The sequence below is a fragment of the Emydura macquarii genome, unplaced genomic scaffold (assembly GCF_026122565.2).
Source record: "Emydura macquarii macquarii isolate MOO-44397 ecotype Brisbane River unplaced genomic scaffold, CSIRO-AGI_Emac_v2 contig_1230, whole genome shotgun sequence".
Classification (NCBI taxonomy): domain Eukaryota; kingdom Metazoa; phylum Chordata; order Testudines; family Chelidae; genus Emydura; species Emydura macquarii.
In genome coordinates this window covers 15,866,841-15,883,422 of record NW_027131367.1, presented here as the reverse complement: position 1 = coordinate 15,883,422, position 16,582 = coordinate 15,866,841, and the positions used below count along the sequence as shown (strand labels likewise).

The 16,582-nt window shown below is 42.2% G+C and overlaps 1 protein-coding gene across 11 annotated transcripts in view; it reads left to right on the top strand.

Annotated features, from left to right (window-relative positions):
- TNRC6C (trinucleotide repeat containing adaptor 6C) overlaps positions 1–16,582 on the top strand; it is a 555,652-nt gene that overhangs the window by 194,542 nt on the left and 344,528 nt on the right. For 10 of the 11 annotated variants that reach the window (XM_067547642.1, XM_067547643.1, XM_067547645.1 and 7 more), the window contains one exon: positions 11,897–11,958. In XM_067547642.1, the coding sequence (XP_067403743.1) occupies positions 11,897–11,958 (62 nt within the window). Of the gene's footprint in view, positions 1–6,600; positions 6,652–11,896; positions 11,959–16,582 lie in introns of those variants that run through there. The other variant, XM_067547652.1, reaches the window with a different exon arrangement.

Sequence of the window (16,582 nt, the reverse complement as noted above, 5' to 3'; positions counted from 1 at the left end):
TCCTTTAAAATGCATGTGCTAGCTCTATATATGTAGAAAATCAGTGGTAACAAAAGCAAAATTATTGATGATGTCTATTGTTGAATACTTTAGGGCCCATTACAGATGCTGTTGATTTCAGTGAACAATTTGGCCATGGGCTTCACTAGGATCATGGCTGGGTACTTATTTACTTAGCTCTTAACTTAATGAATTTCAAACACAGATATCAAAACACCTTACAAAATTGTCCCCATTTTACAGAAGGGGTGACTGAGAGATGACTTGCCTAAGATCACAGAGTAGTTCATTGACTGAGCCAGAAATAAAACCCAGGACTCCTGACTCCCAGTCCAGTGCCCTAGTGACTAGACCCCATTGCCTTTCCCATTGTACGTACATGCATCTCATATGTGTGTATCACTTTCCACTGACTGGTTGCTGCTTAGCAAGAACATGAGGCTGACTCTACAGCTGACTTTTAACAGAGGTCTGTCTCCCTGCACAACGTCTGTGCCTATGTGAAATAGAACTCCTTTAGGTAAACCTGGTCAGGTCCCTGGCTGATTTTGATCCTCTATTAATTCAAAAAGACAGAAAAAATTCTCATGCTTTCAAATGTTTCGGCATAAGTCTCATGGGCGATTGGAAAGTTTGCTGAAAATTTTTATAACATTTTGAGATTTAAAGGCTTTAAATAACTTTTTTGAAATTTGCACAATGTCTAACATTCCTTTGTGTCCCCCTGCCTGCCCGACAAAATCACATTGTGTCACAAAATAACATGTCGGTAGATTTTTGACATTGGCTTGGCAAAAGACATTTTTCAAGGGCAGAATTGTAAAATGTTTAAGTAAGTGGCATAATTTCACAACTAGACAATTCCCTGTCAGTGAATTGATGGAGGAGGAAAATATAGCAAAAGAGAATGTTGGCCTCTCAAATAGCCAGGGCTGCTTTTAAAAAATAAAAGAAAAATCTAGACTATTCCTTCTCCTTCACCAAAATACCTTGGGAAGTGGGAAGCATGGAAACAAGCTGGCTTGGGAGTCTGGAAGTCCTCCCAGCCCTGGGGCAGTCTGTATAGTGGGGATGCTCCAGAGTGATGGACCTTGGAAGCCTGTCCCAGGACTTCCGGGTTCCCTGTTGTGGAGCTGATAGAGTTGGGGCACCCAAGGCTTTCAGGTTCCTGGGTTTATGGCAGGGAGCCTGGAAGCCTGGCATGGTGGGGCTGCCTCAGAGCTGCAGATCCTGGAACCCCGGAAGTCCTGGCCCCTCAGCAGCCCACGAATAACCCTGCCAGTGATTTGACAACAATTCATTGAATCCAAGATGTTTCCACAAAGCATTTCAGATTTGACAAATTCGCATTTTCCAATGACCCTTAAGACACTTTTCAAAAGGGGATTTAGACTTCTAAGTCACATATGCACTTTTGAAAAATGAACTCTGAGTAATTTTCTATGGGTGACCTAGTAAGTTTGTGATAGAGCCAGGAACTGTGAATTCGGACTTAGTAGAACCATATCATGCCCATGAGTGACTTTCATATAAATTGGTTCACTTAGGTCAAGTAAAGCACAGTGAAGGATTAGGGACTTGGCTGGCAGATACGATGGCCTGGTGGGTGAGATATTGGCTGTGGAACAAAACAGCTGAATTCTAGTCATTGTTGAGTTCTGCTCTTGGTTCTGACACTTAATTTGCTATGAGTTTTTTGTGTTGAATATTGACGTGAAAGCAGGCTATGCCGTAAATGCACTCATGTCTAACATAGCTAAGTAATGTGTCAGAAGCACGCTGAGGGCCTGATCCAAATCCAACAGAAGTCAATATGTGGGTCTTTCCACTGACCACTCTGGGATTTGGATCAGGTCCTGGCTGAGGCAGAGCTTTGTAGGAGTCATTATTAGATTCTTCTCCTCCAAGCAGTTCCTTAACAATCTAGTGACCCACCTGTCCCATTTATTAACAGTTTTAGAGACTGTCTTCCTTCGTCTGTGCAAAATAAAATAAAAAGCAAGATGTATAAATAAATAAATAAAAATAACTCATGAAATTCCAAAGATTAAAAAAAAAACAAAACAATTTATTTAAAGGTGGGGGGAAAGGGGGAGTTAAGGTTGCTAAGTGACAACAGTGTAATTAACTATCACATTGTTTCCAAAATCCATGCACTTAAAAATAAGGAAGTGAATGGTTGAGATCATCATAAATCTTGCACTGCCCACATAATAAGCAAACACATTATTCTTATCATGTATAAAGAAATACATATTTCATCACAGCAAAACAATCTTAGCTCTGCCCATGGATTTTTTGAGGATTTGGGAGCATTTGGGGGGTATTGAGAGGCTTAATCCATTTACCTGTGTAAAGCGCACTGAGAGCCTCAGGTGCAAGGCAATAAAGACCTGGAAAATGTTGGTATTGTTTATTATTTATTTTTATTGTTATATGGCACTACATTGGTGTTCTATGGATCCTGGAAAGCAGATTTCCCCCTTATTTAAAAAAAAAAAAAAAAGGCACTTCACACACTGTGAGTGAAGTATGTTGCTACCATTAATAATAATCATAAATAATAGAGCCCTTAGTGTTATATTTTTAAATGACTGAATTGTAAGAATCTACTTTAAAAATTGTATGAATGCCTATCACTTGTGTGCATATAAATGTATTCAATTAGTCCTCAAATCTTGAGTTATCTCCTGATGGAAGGCAAAACCTTTTGAATTCAGACCCAGGCAAAAAATACTGAGCCATTTAACTCACAAAAGGATGCTATGCACTTAACAGATAATGACTGAAGAGGATTTCACTGTATTGCCTGCTCAGCTGCTAGAGAGGACAAAGAAAATAATTCCCCTTTTAGGCTCCTATGGGGAAATGAAGAAACCCTCTCTGCAATGATCTCCAGTAACATGGAGCAGGGGAAAGGAAACAGCCACACAGGCTAACCTGGCTGGGTTTTCATTGTCATGGTCCTCCATGTACTTTCCATGGTTTGTCTGGGATGCTAAGCCACTGGCTAACCTGTCTCCAAACCTGCCCCCAGCACACAGAGATTACTCACCCTGGATACTGCACTTCAGCAAATGCAGAATTAGCCCTGGCTAAGTAATCTTGTTAGCGTGATTCAGTGTTAAATGGATCTCGATTAAATGGGGCTTTATATCGTCCCAGCTGGAGATGATAAGCCTCCACAAGGAAATGGCAGGAGACCGAAGGAAATTGCTTTACTTCAGACTGGGACATTTAATCCCATGAAACACTTTCTATTTCCCCCCCTCTCCCTTTTTATTTAAACCCACTTGCATGGACACCATTTGCTGTTGCCATCTGCAATTGTCAAAAGATGGTGGCAGTGCTGTGGTGCAAAGCAAAGTCTCTTCCCGTCACCTACCATTTACCAGCTAGAAAATAAGGCAACAGCCATTAATTTTAAAGACCACGACATTTACTAACTGTGAGGTGGTGATGGTGATGCTCTCCTTTCATACTGTGTTTCTTTTATGAAGATAATACTTCACCATCGTTAACAATGATCCTTTTTTATATTTCTGCTAGCCAGGCATTTATAGAATGGTATCACCAGTATCTGAGCATCCTACAGTCAGTGTAGCTATGTCCAGGAGTAGTTTGCTGAGCACCAGACACTCATCTTAAACTAAATAAAGAGAGTGCTTAAATGTGCCTCTGCAATTTCTGGGAATGGCCTGGGGTCTTATCTATCTGAGATAGAGATCAGCCCAGTACACTGGTATATAAGAGCCTGACCATTTATTTCTTCCTGCTATTAGATTGGCACTGTGTGCATGGTTTGGGCAAGAGGAAAATGACACTAAAATACCTAGGGAACTTCGAAGGCAAAGGGAATTTGTCCTGAGAACACCAGCAAGGGGGACAATGTTGAGAGATGGAGGTTTTCATCTTTCAGTTGCTGGCTTAAATCCAGCTTAGTGGTGACGCAGCTGACGAGTGGCCGGTAAGAGAGGAAATGGTAGCCTGACGCACATTTCCAGTGGACCTGCATCCACAGGACAAGACCTTCCATCGTGATTAGCATCCATTGGCACCTTTTTTGGCAGTCTTAGCAGTGAAGCCCTGGAAACTGTACTCACCTGCTTGTTGCTAGAAGCAATGACTCAAGGTAGTGTGGGGGAGCTTGCCTCTGTGTCTCTGTGGAGAGAGACTTCACTTTCCAGAGATGTCTGTTGAGCACAAATTGACACAGCCACTAGGGACTTCTGGCTCAATATGAAGCTCACTGACTTTTGGATCTTTCAAAATGTTGGTAAGTTTACATTTTTCAAAAGCAACAAAAACGTCTTTCTTTCTCTCTCTCACACACACACAGACACACACTCTTACACACAGGTATCACATTACCAGAATAGTTCCTTGGACACTCCATTGCACATAGGAGGCCAAATGCTGCCCTGACAGCTCCATGTCCCATTGGGATGTAAGACAAGGCAGAGCTTGCCCCATCACTTCAATCGTTCATGTGCCGCCTTTATACTCACCGGTGAGATAAGGAAAACTAGAATGTTTTCTGTTAGTCTTACTTCTTCTCTGTTCTGTGCCTTGATGGGGTGAATCCAATCTATGCAAGTTTTTCTCCATGTCTAGTCTGCTCACTGCAAGCTCACTCTGAGAAATGTAGCGGGGGAAGCAAGTTTGTCAGATAATTTCAGAGGCCCATTAGGATCTACCACCTTCCCCATTCGAGTGTCCGGACAATCTGGTTCAGAGGACGGGGAATCACTGAAATGCACCAGAGAAGGAAGCAGATGAGTGGTGAAAAGGAAATGGTTAATGTTAGTTACAGGTCTCCAGGCACAGAGAAAGGTGTGGATATCAAAATCCCCATGCTCCCTTTTACATTAGTGGGTATCCTCCTCCTGCTCCGCTGCACATGCCATGTTTGCAGGGATCCCAATCCATTTGTGATTTGAATCCAAAATATGGACCGTTGCCCTGGACTGAGAGAACACGAGATAGGATGCATACAAAAATCTCTTCCCAATATTTTGTCACTTTGATCTGATTTTTTTTTCTCATTCCATTGACAGGAATATGATAAACATGCAGTTACTTGAATTTATCCCAAAATATCATATTTGAAGTGGATTTACACTATCATGAAACTTCCCCGACATGAATCCCAGAACCACAGAAGCAGCCAATGTTAACAATGGCTGCAATTAGACTAGAAATGATCTAATCTACTGGAGATTTCCTTCATTATCCCCCTAATCAAGGCCTCTATCAAGCTTCTTTGATGGGTTACTGGGAAAAAAAATCTTCAAGTAAACTGATGCCTGAGATAATTAATTAACTTGCCACCATCATCACTCTCAGACAAACTCAATATAAGAAAGAGAATGTGTCCTTCTCAATTACTGATCTGCAGGTTGTGATGGGCAAAAATGCTCTATCCTCACATTTCAGGCTTCAGACGCATCAGTATTTTCTCCTGCTTCTGTTTGTAAGCAGGGTCTGCATGGACTCTCCCCTGCCAAGCTGGTATTTGCATGAGCACACCCACCCTGCTTAGGTGCTCAGCGTGATGGGACGGCTTTGCCTAAATGATCCCTTTGGCTGGTGTTGGGTTACAAATCGTGTTAGTGTTAAATGCCGGGGTAGTGAAATGTTGTTCCTCTTATTGTATGAGCAAAGAGCAGCAGACCAGAGTATAGCCTGTTCTGATTGAAGGGTCACTGTCACCTGAACAGAACTGTTACTGGCTAAGCAAGGAGCTTGCATGCCAGAGCTCTGTGAAGGTTGAGAGGGGATGGGGACAGGTATTCCTGCCTGGAAGTGTGGATGTTGCCTAAGACCCCCAGGCCTAGTTTCACCTCCCCTCCTACCCCACTGTTCAGAGATAGAGCTAATTAATTCTTTTGTTTTGTTACCTGGTCCCTGGAGCTGAAATCCTCTACTGTGGGACAGCGCTCCTACCCAGCTTCCGCACTGAGGTTCCATCACCGAGAGCTGGGTGGAACCTCAAGAAATCGACCTGCAGAGGTCATAGAGGAGGAGCGGTTGGTAGCCGAGGGTGATGGTGTGCAGCAGAGTGACTGGCAGGGTGGCTAGCGGGCAACTGGTGCAGCGGCCTGCAGAGCAATGAGCGGCCAGCAGCAGGGCGGCAGGTCTGTAGCAGCTGGGCTGTGGAGCAGGCCAGATGCCCTCTTTCCCCGTCCCCCTAACCAGGGTGGTAGGTGAGCACGGCAGCTGCACCTCTAGACTCTGGGTCTGCTCTGACTAAGGACAACACCTATGAGTGGGGTACTGTGAAGGGAGGGGCACATTAAAGGAACTTCTTGTTGCTGGACTTAAGAACCTGAAGCAAAAGGAAAATGCCCAACGTATCCTGGGGTGGGTGTTTTATTCATAGTTTTATGCGTGTTGTGACAGGGCCAGATCTGACGGCTACAGGAGAGTAGTGGAGGGTATCTAAATTAGCCCCAGGATTAATATTCTTTGTTCCCTAGGTGATTCAGTGGGGCTACTCCAGGGCAATTGGGCCAATTAGGCCAGCTGAGGCCAATCAGGGAGCTGGCCCCAGCAGTTAAAAGCCTCCTGGTCAGACAGATGGGGGCAGCTGAAAGGGAGCTGAGCTGCTACAGAGCTTGGAGCAATTGCTGTTGCTACCACAACCCAAAGGTACCGGAGGCAAGGGGGGAGCCTGCCCGGGCATGGCCAGGGATCCTAGGCACAGAGGCCTGAGGGAAGGCCCCCCCCCCCCCCCCCCCTGGTTCCAGGAAGCAGACCACGAGCAGTGGGGCCAAGGACAGGCGACCCAGGGATGGCAGTAGCTCATGGACTAAGCAGTTGAGGTTACTCCTCACAGGCTCCCTGGGCCAGGGCCAGGGCCCAGGGCAGAAGGAGGGACCGGGGGCTCTTCCCCTCCCACCCAGCCGCATAGCCGAAAAGGGCGTGGGACTCATGGGAGGGCAGAACAGGCCGCCCTCGCCACAGTGTGAATTCTGCTTGCAGCATTTTCCCAAGTTAATGCCGGGTCACTTTTCCCCTTTTTATTAAAATCTCTTTTCTACACTCAGTCTCTGTGCTTGCGAGAGGGGAAGCGATGCCTCTAGAGGCGCCCAACGGCTGATGTGTAATTGTCCCAGGTCACTGGGGGGGGATTGAGCTGGTTTTGTGTTGTATTGTTGAAAGGAACCCCTAAATATTGAATCTGGCCCTTGTTGCTGCCGACTCCGACTGGCAGAAGAGTTGCATTTTTGCCACGTTGTTGGATACTGGTCTTGATGTTTTTAAGAGCTGTTTTTATATGAGCTGTTACAATATTTAAAACCAAGCGTGCTACTGCTTGACTTCTTTGTTTTCCCCCCCACACACACACCTGGCTTTGTCAGTGTTGCCCAATAGGGAGTATGTCAACTCTGGCCAGCATCTTTCATTCAGATTATTTTCAACTAAAAGTCACATTTACATTCAATGGCACAGAACAGAAAATACAGAGAATGATCCAGGACTAAAGATCAGTTAAACAGAGTAATACTAATGTAGCATGCCCCTATGAAGTGTGCTGCTGAGCAGTCCCCATAGCTTACTTACAGGATCTGTCATAAGCAAGTTGAACACCTTCTATCCTGGGGCACACAGCTTGCTCATAGTGTCCCAGCTTTAGTCTCCAAATGTCTACAACGTCCCAAGCCCATTTGTTAGGCTTAACACTTAAAAGAAACAGGATGTACAAAATGTATATGTCACCCCAATAGACTCTGGTTTGAAATGCAGTTTATGTGACTCAGATTTCTTTTACCATCCAAATGCATATTCTTCCCCTACCTGAAAGTGCCTCTGCTTTCCTTCCTGTCTGGTTTTCATGTCCTTTGAATAACATCTTCGGTTGTTTATACACTAGCCACTATTTTCTTAAAATTTCCAGTATTGATATCACCCCAGCAGCTTAACCCATCATAGCACTAGTGTAGGCAGGCGGCTGGGGCTTTAAACACTGCCATCTGACCCTGCCAAGAGCTGGTCTAGGTGACGTGATGGTTAAAATACAGATGGCTACCAAGGGTAGCGCTCCCACTTGATATCAACAGTGGAACTGCACCAAGGATAGTAACAATGGGAAAAGTGAAGAGAGAAAGGTTAGCGTCAAGGATGCTGAGATAAGCCTTTTGTTAACACGTTCCCTGCAGACCCTTTACAAACAAAAATAAGGCTTTCACTCACCCTTGGAGCCAACAGCTTGTGCGCACAGAGGTCACTTAGATTTTATGATATGTTTAGTTCAGATCTAGCCACCTGTCACAAGAGATTTATAAGTAAATCAGTTAATATTTATGGACACCTATTTTGTATTGTAAAGAAATCAGGGCTCTTGTTGCTTGATTGCCCAAAACCTCGAATTCCTCTTTTTGGAAAAATACTCTCTGTTCATGTCATGGAATAGCTTGCCAACCCTAGTCTCTTTTAAACCATGATAAGAAAGAGAAAACCATGGAACTGCCAGACATGCACTATTCTTTACTGCCTGTTCACAATTCATAGGGCCTCCAACCCTCTTCCCTACATTTATAGGATGACCTCTGATTGCAGACTCCTACAGCAGGGACCATATCTTTTTTTCATGTCTGTATAGAGGTAAATAATATCTAATGGCATCATAATGCTCTAATTTGCGTATAATAGCAAAGGAACCTGAGATATTCATAGGAAAAAATGGTATTTGATTAATTTACCCTCTCTATTTGTAAAATATCTATGAGCTTCACCACTTTCTCAGATGTTTGTTTTTTGAAGTTATTGCTGAATAAATTCTGCAAATTTTTTCCATTCTGTAGATTACGCATGAGCCCTTCATTGTGAGGGTTCAGTATGGTAAATTTGAGCTGTGTTGGTTGGGTATTAATTGGACTTATAGGTCACATGCTATTGCTGGCATTCCCTGACTGGAGGAAAGTAGCTTCTAGATCAGGTTTCCAGGGTAGATAAGCAAATGTACATGTTCAAAATTTGCTTTCCATAAATATTGTGCAATATTTGCTGTTTTTGCAAACAATTCTGCCAGAATGCTTGTGGAAAGGAAACACACACAAAATGAATTCATCATTTTATCTGAACAAATATTTGAAGAATATTTTTGAGGTATTTTCTCAGCTCTAAGTCTCCCAACATCTGGGCATTTTTGCAGTGTCCAGTTAAGACAGGTGCCTTTTACAGAGCTAGCTCAATTCTTGTGTTTACATTAGCAATCAAAGATAAGATCAGAACCTGGGAGCTGAAGTGAAAGTTGCTGGTTGCTGATGCACTAAAAGGTCCTATTCCATGGTCCAGCTATGTATCACCTTTCCTCACCTACCCACCTCCAGTATTGCAGTCTGACATGCCAGATGAAAATGGTGCCTAATGGGGCAGCTGTTCCTCAGTTACCTGTAGGACTCCACAGAATACCTTGTTCCTTGTTAATTATCCTGCTGGGAAAAGGAGGGATATTTTCATCTTCCAAAACGTTGCATAAATATGAATTAATGCTGAAAATGGAATCCTGTAAATAGTTCACAAAGGCTTAAAAACCAAGTAATATTGAAGCATCTACTTGTAAGCTTCAACCACTCCGTGTATCTCCCCATTTATAAAGCACCTCTCTTAAAAGCTATAATTCATCCTTTTGGCCTATGAGCACTGAAAAGCTCCTAATCAATGGCCTTTCTCACATTCCTCTTGCATCACAAGAACTTCTTTTAAAAATTTCTGCTAATTGATTTTAAGCCTCTTTGTGGCAAAGCTTAAGAACTGGATTTACCAAGCTACTAGGAGATCCACTTGGTGCTCAAAGACCATTTCCTTGCCAAAGTATTTCAGCTTCACTGAAAAAGAAGGTGGTAGACCCAGCAATCTTGGCATGTCAGCAATTTCAGTTTAACTAGCTGGTGGCATATCATGTTCACATTTTGAGGAATAATGAGGAGGATCTTCTACAGGACTCAAAAGAGCGTTCTCTGACCTATTCTCCTTCAGCATCCCTGTATATGAGATCTGTGCTGTGCATAACGGTTTCTTTCCATGTTATTTTAAATATTGGCAGGGAATTTGGTGACTGTGGGAGACCACAGAACTGGAATGAGTTAAATGGTAGTGAAGGCAGATGTACTGTCTCTGTCAGGGTAGCTAGGGACATATTACAGGTCTGAACTTTTCTTGAGTAGAGGGGTGGTCAGAGGTTTCCAAACTGTACGGTGTCTTTGTGATACCACTAGGTTCAAGGCTTAAACTACGACCATTTTTCACTTGAGATTCATCCAGATTTGAACCTGGAACATAAAGGCCCTAGATTGCGTTTTTTCCTACAATTTCTCTCTCCCTTTCTTCACAAACAAATAAGCTAATGTAATGATTTTTAAAAAGGGAGACAAAATGGCACAGAAAATATGGTATATTAAACCAATGGCATATGCTCTTGTCTGAACCACTTTGTCAAATTTTGATCTCTTTAGGAAAGGTAGAAGCTGAGAGAGGAAAGGTTCAGAGAAAGTCAATGAAATTATGTCAGACCAGGGAGTGCACATGAGAAAAGTTTGCCAAAATTAGGACTATATAGCTTGGAAAAGAGAAGAATGAGAGGGTACTTGACTGAGATTTTCAAAATTTTGGTGTGGCAATTACAATGAAGACTGATCTGTTCTCTTTTTTTACTGTCTGGTATTAGAACTAGTGGTAACTCCATGAAATTAATGACTAGTTAAGTTAAAATATCTAAATGGAGATACAGATTATAGTGAGTCTGTGGGAGTTGCTGATATAAGGGTCATCAACTCAAAGGCTAACACATTTAGATATCCGCCACTACCAGAAGCAGAATGTTGGACTTGGTGGACAAATGATCTTACCTGGTCTAGTATTGACATCACTGAAAGTTTCATGTGCATATCGACAATAGTTAGTGACCTTGCATCTCCAAAGGTGAATGACTAGTAAATACAGGAAACCTTTTAGCACCTTCAGTTGACTTTGTTCTCTCTTGATTGAGTGAGAATCCATAGCCTGTCATGGGCATTGACTATCCAAATACTGAGACATCCAGCCAGTATCTGCTGTATATACACTGTGGAAATACTCAGATCCACCCTGGTGCTATATTATGGCCCTTCTCTATAATGAACTGATGACAGGCCTTCATTTCTAATAGTGTAGCATGGAAAAAATTGTCTGGATATAAAATGCTATTGTATGACCTCTCAATATAGTAAGTAAAGTTCACATTAAGTCATGCCAAATTGCCCTGATCTCAAAACAGTGCTGTTTTGGCTGGTTGCTTGCTCTCCATCTGTTTAGTCGGTCATATCTTCAGGGCAGGGACTGCCTTTTTGTTCTGTGTTTGTACAGAGCCTAACACTGTGGGGTGCTGATTTGTTACTGGGGCAAATACCACAGTACAAATAATAAACAACATGATGAGGCTATCCTTTCTGCAGCGCCAAAGTAGAATCACCATTAGCAATACAGGGCCTATAACTCTGTTTCTATGCAGAAAGAATACATACACACCTAGCCAGTTATGTTGTGAATTAATTGAAAAATAATGCAGGAAAAGCTATGCAAAATGATGAGGGAGAACGTTGTGCAAATTTTGTTTTGAACGTCACAAAAGATTTGGTTTGATTATAGAGTGCAAATGCTCAGAAAAAGAGTCTCTTATGTTATCAGTAGTATCAGTAGGATGTGGTAGGGAGAGAGTTTGCCAGATGGAAAGGGATAAAATTGGGTGGAAAGAAATATTCATTCTAAGTGAGTGTTGCACACAATGGAGAGTATTAAAAGTAAAACTGAAATATCTCGTAGTTTTTTACCCAAATGTAGAAATGTTCCATCACTATTAGCTAAACTGTTTGTTTGTGTGTCATTTAAATTCTTTATTTTCTCTGTCTTTCAGCAAAGAATAAATCATCAGATAAGCTCTTGCCAGAAAACGCCTTTGGAAGGAGTAAAAAACAGGTAGGAATTTCAATTCAATTCAATTCAATTAGTTTGTTTGTTTGTTTTTATGATGGCATGGGCCCAGAGAAGGTCTGTGTGCTTTCAGACTGCACAATCTCCCACCCCATCACAAAGGGATGAGTTTGGCTGGGATCTTTACTGTACTGGTAGAAACATGAAACAGTGGTTGGAGACGTGAATGGAATCCCACTAAGAAATAAGCCTGGGATATTCACCTTTTTTTCTACCACATATTCTTAGTAAAGACATTTGGCAGCAAAATATGCTCTATTAAAAGTGTATCTATAATACATATATAATATTACAACCAAGAACAATGTAGAAATATCTTTCTCTGTGTGTTGTCTTACTTTGTGGTGGTGTACTCTGAACTGTCTGGTTTGCTCTCCTAGATTATTAGAAGTTGAGGTTACTATTATTGAAGTTGAGTATGTCATTCAAAGGATTGTTTTTAAAGCTAGTTTTTTTTTTTTAAATCCAATTTGTGAAATTTTGACAATTTTTTTGTAAAAATTGTTTGAAATATTTTGTGATTCTTTAAAATGCTTTCAACCAACTCAGAGTGGTCAACATTGTTTGAAAATTTGAAATGTTTGATGAAAAAATATTTTCTGCATTTTTCGAACAGCTCTAGTCATTTTTCCTTAGGCTTGCAGTAAGATCTCTGAGTGTATCTACACTTCAGTATCAGGAGGCATCAAGGATCTCTGTTTGGTCGAACATATCCAGTATTTTTGTGGTTTGCTGGGATTTTCTTTTCATTTATGTGGATAAACTCAGGCATTTACTCATTTACTCCTAAAGCTATGGTAGCTTAACCTGAATATGATAGTAAACTACAGAGATCATACAGGATGGTTGCTCAGATTTCAAAGCCAGATCAAACAGTTGACTTCTTCTATGTGGAACCATTAACTTTGTCTGTGGGTTGGCATGTGGGGGACAGAACCAGAGACATGAGATGGGATTCCCTTTTCCCCAACTTCTTGTACTGTATTAGTTTGAAGGTGCAGTATTGAGTATGGATTCTTGGTGTCTCTTGCCTTCAGTGGGTGGCTGGTTTTGAAAATAGGTTTGTTGTATTTTCACATCTGTCCCTTAATTAAACTGTGGTGATTTTTTATCTTTGTCATTAATTGAGTGCCTGATTCAGCAAAGCACTGAAGCATGTGCTTAAGTTCCACTTATTTCAATGGGTCTTAGGAACATGCTTTAAATGAAGTAATAAGGCATTTAGAACAATGGCAGTCTCCAAAATTATGGCTTTTAAAAGACATAAAGCAAAAAGTACAAATGATCGTGTTTGTGTGCATGCGTGCGTGTGTCTCATTCAGAATCTTCTGGTAACTCATTAGAGCAAACTAACCTAGGAAATGCTTTCATCTCATTGACTGTGCATCGTCTATTAGAGAAAACGCACACCTTGGAAAGGCTTATATCATATTGTAGATGAAGTGCAATGAGAGCGTATAAGGCAGATCGGAATCGTACATCTTCAAAGATACGGGGCTCAGTCATTCAGATTCACAGAAACTTGGCACATGCTCACCTGAGCGAGCTTGCTCAGTGTCTGCCTCAGTGAAACAAGGAAATTTGCTTTCATTTTGTCCAAATAAAATAGCTGATTTTACTACTTAATCATTTGGTCCGTGACTTTGATTCCATAGAATTGCATAGAAGTGTGCACAGATTTCAACATGGAGAAGCACGAGAAAGCACTTTGAAATAATAGAGACAAATTCTGTCTCAGCTACAACAGTGTAGGTCAGGAGTAGCTCTGCTGAAGTCAGTGGTGTTATATCTCATGAGATCAAATCTGGCCCAGAATTAGTGAGAAACTTAAGTCCTGGTCCAGCTCCCTTTAAATCCATAGAAAGAGTCTCTCTAAGTTCAGTAGGAAATGGGCTGGGTACACAGAGAATGGGGACTGTGTAGAAAATGTGAGCCAGTGTTGTCTAGTGGTTAGAGCAGTGATACAATGGCCTGGGTTTCTTCCTGACCTTGCCATTGGCTCTGCTGGGTGGCCCTGGAAAAATCTCTTGATGCCTTACTTTCACCATCCGTTAAGTAGAAATGGACTTGCGCCATGGCGTTCAGACCCAGATATGATTGTCAGGAGTGTGCGGTGGTGGGAGGAGGAGTATTTGAATCCAAATGATGACTTTTTCAGCACATCTTTGACATGCTCACTGAGGCTGACCATGGAGACAAATTAAAGCTGCAGAACTCAGATCTGAACCTTCCCAACATTTACATGGCCCTGATACTCTGTTCCTCTTTGGACCCTTTTTTACAGCAAACTAGTGATAACACCCACTTTCCTTCCATGGGTGTTGTGAGCCTTAATTCGCTATGGTTTGTAAACTGATGGGATGAGATCATTGTATGAAGAGCACTAGATTCAATGCATTATTATTATACCCTACCTGCAATCTGTGACTGACTCCAGCTGATGATACAGATTTATTTTTGAAGAAAGGGGGCTATACAGCATATACTGTGTTACAGCCTGTACGTGACTTTTAACATGTGGAAAGAAAGAGAATCCCCCTCCTACTCACAACCAGTAATAATAATAATAATTAATGTAGTAATTATCATAACAGATGGAAAACAGGATTGGAAGCAGCACAGAGAGGTGTATTGTTATTTACTTTTAAAATACTGTGACTCTGTCTGGAGCCATGTAATTCCTTCAGTCATGTCCTCCATCAGGGCTGCAGTCCCAGGCTGATGGATGGGCATAACTGCTGCAAAATATTCTATAACCTTAGATTGCCTGAAGGTGCTAAGTAAACAACATAGAAGAGGATTGAAAGGATTGAGAGGTCTGATTACTCAGCTGGCAGGGTTGTGGGTCCTGTATAATGGTGCAGCTAGTGGTGATGGAGAAATGGGGGGTGGGGAGAGAAACAGGGAGAGTGGAAGGCAACAGCAGGAGTTACAACAACATTAGAATAAATATTGGGATGAACTGCTGAACCAAGAGGCCACAAAAAGGAAACCTGTCTCCTCCCTGCCTGGAAGGAGGTCATGGAGCAGGCCACTAAGCAGGGGATCGGCGAGCTCTCTTTACCTGGGTCTCTCTCACTCCCCAGATCAGCTGCATGCCGTGTGGCATATGTCGATCACAGCAGCACAGTGATTAGGAATATGATTTTGCAGCACTCCTTCTTGGTATGGGTGCACACAAAGACCCTTCTTCCCTTTCATGTCCCAGGGGTGAAATGGGAACCAATGACAGATATCGGAGGATCCACACTCCCTATCCCCACCACCGCCTGTAAACATTAGTCTGGAAGCACAACTAGCATTATTTTTCCCCCTCCAATGCCAGAAAGCAATCCCTGCTTCGAAGGGTCTGTCTGGTTTTAATAACCATAGATCAGTTCTTCCAGGTACTTAAACGCTCACTCACTCTTCTAGAAAGAAATTTGCTCAGTTTAAAAAAAAAAAACAACAACCTGCCTGAGCCCTGGTGCTGGAAAGGGACCTAAAACAGATGGACAATGCCAAGAGGGGTTTCGCTGCCCTGCCATGGCTCAGAGCACCACGTACGACACAAGAGGGATTTGGGCTTATGGGAGCTTTGCTGCAATGCTGGGTAAGCCGCAGAGAATGGAATAAATAACTCCAGCACAGTGCCTGCCGGCAAACAGGCTGTACAGCGAGACAAGGAGAGGGGTGGGGGAGCAAGTCACTTACGCAGAGAATTCTTAGAAAGGGAAGAGAAATTAATCAGCGTCATTAAAGGCTTCAGAAATGTTGCGCATCCACAACTCTAAGTGCAGTCAGGCTCTGAGAATCAGGCTCTAGGTATCTCAAATTGGGCACACAAAGAAAACAAAAGGAAGTACCCACCACTAAAGGCCATTTCTGAAAATTAGGCCCCTAACCAATCTGTGCTTCTATTTCTATATCGATAACAATACTTCTCTCCCTCCTGGGAGCCCTGTGAGGCTAAACTTGTTAGCATTTGTGAAGCTCTTTGAGGTCTTCAGCTGGATGATGCTGCCATATGGAAGGATAAAGTATTTCCATTACAGAACGTACAGTGCTGAACACCGAAGAGACTGTTCTTCCTATAATAGACTAGAATATGCTGAATGACGAAGAGTTGCTTAATTGGGTGCTAATGCTTTAAATAAGGTTACAGCTAGAGCTGAATAAATAATCTATAGTGGAAAATGTATTTGGCTGATTCAGCTCTTTTCTTGGTGGTGAATTGTCTGTGAACAGCTTGCAGTTTTCTCAGATTTATTCATTATTTAGAATTATTGCCCAGATAATTCCTACCAATTACCTTTGGTCTGCAGCTTGTTGTGAGTGTTTGAAATTTAAAATTCAAGCTGCATTGGTTAGGTTTTGATTTGACAAATAGGTCACCTGGTATTGTTTCTGCTCCCTGATTGGATGAGACTGGCTCATAGAGATGTGGGGCAAACACTGTGTTTAATGAATTCAAAATAGCTTTGGGCAAATGTTCTCAGAGAGTCACATACAACTTACTATTTCCACAAATTTCCTGGTTAATAAACGTTTTCTCCAGGAGATTCACTCAAAGCCTCATACGTGAACCAGCCACTAGAAGGGGACACACACTCAGTCTCCACCTGCACTA